Source organism: Micropterus salmoides, unplaced genomic scaffold (genome assembly GCF_014851395.1).
Source record: "Micropterus salmoides isolate LMB-PRFRI ecotype aquatic unplaced genomic scaffold, ASM1485139v1 Ms_hic_scaffold_3047, whole genome shotgun sequence".
Taxonomy (NCBI): domain Eukaryota; kingdom Metazoa; phylum Chordata; class Actinopteri; order Centrarchiformes; family Centrarchidae; genus Micropterus; species Micropterus salmoides.
Genome location: NW_024042315.1, coordinates 2027 through 8129, shown reverse-complemented (window position 1 = coordinate 8129; position 6103 = coordinate 2027). Strand labels below are relative to the sequence as shown.

General features: G+C 41.1%; 1 protein-coding gene across 1 annotated transcript; it reads right to left on the bottom strand.

The window, feature by feature from the left end:
* Window positions 1-26: 26 nt before the first annotated feature.
* Window positions 27-5867, bottom strand: LOC119883958 (sorting nexin-16-like). The gene is made up of 4 exons (XM_038694446.1): window positions 5710-5867; window positions 3665-4202; window positions 3362-3448; window positions 27-686 (listed from the first exon to the last, which is right to left on the bottom strand). The coding sequence occupies exons 2-4, from the start codon at window positions 4058-4060 to the stop codon at window positions 513-515; spliced, it is 657 nt and encodes a 218-aa protein (XP_038550374.1). The 5' UTR covers window positions 4061-4202; window positions 5710-5867; the 3' UTR covers window positions 27-512.
* Between the last annotated feature and the right edge of the window lie 236 nt (window positions 5868-6103).

Sequence of the window (6103 nt, the reverse complement as noted above, 5' to 3'; positions counted from 1 at the left end):
CTCCCTTTTGGGTTTTGAGAAGTTGGTGAAAAAGTTAGTTTCAAGCCCTAAATGTCTTCAGTCACCATCGTCTATTCTAAATGTTACCTTGTTTCTCCCTTCCTAAATGACAGCAGACCTAATCTAAAACCATTACTGGCTAGCATTAAATATATATTGTTATCCAGTAGAAAATAATGCAGTGGAGTGACAAACTACCCCGCTGTCCCTTAAACACCAGTCACGTTGTGAAATCTACATCAGAACACAATGTATTTTTCTATTTCATTAATAATAATTGAATTAAACATGACTTTTCTTTGTTTTCATATCAGCACTATATATCTGCTATCGGCCATTGAAAAACCCGTATCGTTGACCATTAGCTCTGAGGTCACTGCTTTATGCAAAATTTTTGGTGATAGTTGTGACATCTAACTTTGAATGCTTCATAATTTACAGCAGGAATTATCAATGATCAGGTGACTACTTTACAAAGCACACAGTTCACACAAAAGGCTAAATAACTCCTTTTAAAAATTAAAAACTGTCACGTACCAGTTGGAAATGTCCTTGTGTGCAACCAGGTTTTGCAAAAAGGCCTGTAATCCCAACTGTCTGTCTTCCAGGAAGTCGCTGTCATAGTTGTCTTTGAACCACCGCTTGGGAGGTAGTGAGAGGCGGAAGCCTGGGAACATCTCCTTCAGCTAGAACACGCAAATACAGACAGAGCCAGGGATGAGTATCACATGATCTATCCGTACGTTTACAGCAGTTACAATAACGAGGTTATTGTCATGCATGGACATAACGCAGAGACAAAAGTGGCAAACTTAGTGATATAAGAAAGATAGTACATGCTGCTGCTCCCTGAAACACTCACACTCTACTTCTGCATTACATGCTCTTATCAAATAAATAATGAATATATTATATATAATTTATTACAGCATTAAAAATATGATCATATATTTCAAATTACAGACTAGCACAGATTTGTAAAAAAAAGTTCTATTGTGTGAAAATGCGCTTCAGAATTATGTTAACAGGAAACATGGGGGAAGACAGTCTCCTTTTATCACTTATCACAAGCTGAATTTCTTCTGTCTGCATATGTTCATAGTGTTGTGACAAACCACACTGTGCCGGTGCCATAATGCTGTCAAGTAAAGCTGGAGTCATGCACCTTTGCTACCAATACCGATATCAATATTTGAATGTTTAAGAAACATTTGTCCGACAATAATAAATTGGCCTTTTATACATTTTCTACATAAATAAATATTTTGATAGGGATCCCTTTAAATGAGCTATTTATCAGTTGTAACCACAAAGCAGCACATTTGCATTTGAAAAAATATTTCTATTAACTCAAACATGTCTTTATTATTTCTGTACTTAATTTTTTTAAATTACAAGTGGACATATACACAAATGCCTATAATCTGTAAAAAAAAAACCCTGACAAAACTAAAGCTATTAGCAGCCAATAATATCAGCTTGCAGATATTACCATACTGACTTGCTGCTGTGGCTACGGTCGCTCCCCCCTTCACCTCTGGCAACGTATCAATACTGGTGTGCCAGGGTGAGAATGTCGCCACAGACACTAGATTTAAAAAATGAATACAGAGAGATTTTTCTGGCAGCGATCAGCACAGTTTGAACGCGTTTATCAACGGCTTGAATGTAACGGCCATTCATTTATATGTAAAAGTAACACACGCCTTAAACCATTTAACCCTGAACTCCATGCTGCTGTGTACACAGAACTCAACAGCAAATAATGTACATAATACAATGTTTCAGTGTCTAACACAGCAGGGGGGGATTGCATCATTACACCAAAATGTGAATAAAAGAGTTGTGTAGTTGTGTTCTCCTCTGGAGAACACTGAGATATTTTTTATAGACATTAGGATCCATTTTTCTGAAATGAAAACTTGTCACTATACCATCATAAATTAACTCAATCCAAAACCAGTTGCTGCTCTTTATCAAGAACTAGGACTGTCCACTTCCTCTGTACTGTCGGTAGTCACTTTTAAATCATTGTTGCGTGCATTTCAAGAGGAATTACAAAACATTGCCAAATGCTTTTACTGCACAAACTTACTTAACTGTTGTTTGCCTTGCCTCCCTTGAGTCTACTGTTCATTGTCCTGTGCTGACTGCCTTTACTGGAGCCTGCTGAGTTAATCATGCCTATCGCCAGCCTTCACTCCGGGTGTAAACATTAAAGAACTGCTTGGCAATTTACTAAATCTTCAAAAAAGAATTTTTGACTACATGTTGTCATCTTCGGGAAATACTGTAGTGATAACAGGCCCTGATGTCAGTTTGCTCAGCAGGAGGTGGAATGGTGTGTGCACGTATGCACACCTCCTTGTTTTGACAGTCGGTAGCTTGAGCTACAGCTATGTGCATAAACTTGGAATAGGGCAATGCTCCACACTACTACACAAAAAATGTTTGGTGCCAGCCACACAGTGTGGGGAAGTGCTGCGTATTTAAAACCGGATCATGTATTGACCATGCTAGGTTTCTCTGCTGCCGTTTTAGTTAATGACAGGCGCTTGCTCAGCCTTTGGCTTGTGTGTGAGGTTCACACGCAGCAGGCAAGCCCTCTTAAACAACTGTAACTTCACTGCTTTTTGCAATACTTCTTGATGTTACATATATGAATATCATCAAATGTTTGTACTTTTGTGCCAAACTGATTACAAATGCACTTGGTGTTGAAACATTTCCCGACTGTTAAATATATGACCAATGAGGTCTTTACAATTACAGTACGTGCATGGCAAAAGACCATCCAGTACAGTGTGAAGATTACTGCTGCCTCTGTGGAAAAAACCACAGGAATGGAGAAAAGGATGTCCACACCCCTTCTCTGTCCTCTCTCTCCTTGTTGAATGTAGGGTGTTCCCATAACCTGTGTCTCTATTCTTCTTGCCTGGGGTTACTGTGTCTGATTTAGTCAATTGTGCATTGCAGTAAAAGGTTTTATCAGTATTTTGTCGGCCTCCAGATATCATTTGTTGCAGCTTTCTAACCATCATCATTTGTTGCTCTAGGTTGTTTGTCCTCATACAGTGTCACACGGCTTAATATTTTTCCCTTCTGTACTCTGTGATTAGACTGTCCTTCCTGAAACCCCGGGAGACCTGTTCCCCTAGTTGGCTTGGGCCTGTTGGATATTCAGGAACAGAAGGCTTCTTTGTGTAGATCTAATCGCTTCCACAGTTCACTCAAAAACAAAAAGCAACCATGCTGAAAGCAATGCATTGATTAACAAGGGCAGATGATCACAAAATAAAGCTTCAATTAGTCCTAAATTTGGGACTGCGAATACCTTCCTCACAAACATGCCCACACACACCTTGTCGTTGAGTCTGGAGAAGTCTGTGTACCTTCTAAAAACAACCCAGCTCTCATCTGGAGTCTTCCTCACCAGGACCTTGAATACCTGCAGCAGAGATAAGACAACACACACACTGTAAAGCCCTGTTTACTGCAGAAGTACAGGACTTGTGAGAGATTGTCCTCTACCAACTTAACATGTGTGATGACTAAACATGATGCTTACAACCTAGAATCACATCACAAGACAGTTGTGCCACAGATACGATAAGTTCCAAAAGGCCGACGGGATGATATATAATCCAATTTTCTGGTTTCATACCGTGAACTTGGCCCTCTCTTCCATGACCTCATACCCTAGCAAAGTGGGGGTAATAGGCCTCTCCTCATCTTGCTGGCTGCCAGCAGGACCCGATATGGAGCGAGGACAGCTGGAGTACTCTATGGAGGGCTCTAGAGTCCCGTTCACCCTGGCCCGTGTCACAGTGCTCTGGTGGAGTGGTGGTGTCCTGCTCCGGTTGCCTCTGTCCATGCAGCGGGATTGTCGTTGGGAGCCTAATGCCTGGTCTTCCCCGGCCGCCCTAGCGATACAGGAAGAGGATGAGCTGCTGGAGACGCTGCCCAGTGATGAAGCTCGCTGTGGCCGGCTGAGGTTGCTGCTACCCCCTGACCAGGCTCTGTCCAAAGGCACAGGGACGGGCACAAAGGGTGATGCCATCTTCCTGAGCTGTGTGCTCCTGCCCTTGCCACCGCAGTAGCCAACAAAGCTTCTTCGCACCGACACTGACCTTGTGGCGGAGTGGTACTGTGTGATGATGAAGTGAAGCAGTAACGTTCACGCCGAAGGGCTGAAGAAGACTCTGAGTAAAAAAGACAAGAATCATTTGGTATGTACATTGTACTTATGATCAAAACTAACTACAAGCGTCCTAAATACAGACTGCAAAAATGGGATCGTAAGAATCCCATTGAATTTACTGCAATGGAGCAAAATCTGTCAGCGAACATAATCCTGAAATAAGGGTACCAGACTGCAAGGGCAAATGAATTATTGACAAGAGTGAGCTACATGTCATTCATCATTTATGAATTTCTGCATTATGTGTAAAGTTCATAATGGGAAAAGCATGTTAAGATCTGTACAAAATTAGCGTGTCAGATCATCTTGTCAACTGATTAGCTTTTCCTGTTCTAACTGAAATCTGAGCTGCAAAAGAAATGAATGAGCCATGATGCTTTAATTTGAGACAAAGGAAGAGGAAACTGCATGTTGGTTTTCATGGAAGAGCGCGGTCTGAAATCAATTAATGTTCAGACTGAGAGACTGGCAGCTACCTGTCAAACATGTTCACATTAGTTCAGCATCTGCGGAGCTTAGAGAAGCCAGCAACGTGCTTCGGTGGGACTAGAGTTTATAACCCTTAACAGGCTAGTAATACACATTTTATAGGGCGCATAGAAATATGTAAGGCCAGATGACACATCAACAACAACACAGAAGTACGAACTGTGTAAAAGATAAACATAAGGAGCTAACAAATGACAGATCTTGTTTATTGCTCACTCATGACTCGTGCAGCTATTTTGGTGCTTAATAAACATGACGAAACAGCTGGGACGAACCAACGTTACCCCCAACATGGCAACGAAACGCTCGCTGCCTAATATTGTGCTTCATACTTTTTAAGTCACATTTTGACATCAAGTTAAGTGGCTTGTGATGTAGCTAGCGCGCTAACCTAACTGCGATACGTTAGATGCCGTCATTTTACCAAACAGTATGAACTCCATTAACAAAATGTGCCAATGTGTTTAGTTAGCTAGCTAGAGTAACGTTGCTGTGCTTATTGATTCAGGGCTGGTAACTAGAATTGACATTAAAGTAAAACAGGTAGGCCTAATACAGCAAATACTGTTATAGGAAGCAACCACCAGGCAACGCAGTTTTTAATCATAAGTTGACTGCAATAGTTTCAGCTAACGTTAGCTTAACTAGCTAAGTCAGTTGACGTTACAGTTGCTTACCGTTACTATTCACAACAGTCCAAACAAACCAGGCTAACTAACATGTTATTGAAATAAGAGATTCTTATAATATAAGATTGATGCCGAATTGGGTTCCAGTTATACAGTTCGTCAACGGTATACTTTTATTGTCTTTCTGATAACTTATTTGGCCAATAATAAACAAGGCAAGGCTTAACCGATTAATTTCTACACGGCGTTTGGCGTGTCTTCCATTCCCTGAAAGACCCTGGCATAACGTCCAAGGCTATAACATTACCTTCGCCTTAGCTGGTAAGCTAGGACGGGCAGCCTATGTTGACAAAGCTAAGATTACGCATGATGACAAGGACTTAAGCTTACCGTAGAAGTCCCGTATCTTTCCCTTCAAAAATAAGTCTGATATACAGCCCGATGTCTGGTTGTCATGTTGCTGTTTATCCACTGCAGTATCTCCTCTCCTGTCCTCTTCATGTTAGCTCGCTTGAATTCAAACCACGACCGCTGCAGTGCTTTAAGATATCCACATGAGGGCGCTGTAACACATATAATATTGGACTGAACTGTAATACAATTCCGCAGCAAAAAATAGTTATAATTTGTCAGAGCATCCCATCTGGTCAGCACATGCAAACGCTACTAAAACTACTTTATTTACCCTGTAGATAAATTATGTGAATACAGGCCTATATAGTGCTAAATAACTGCTGTTATGTGAAGTAGCATGCCACTGATGATCCCTGGAGCAGCGCAATGA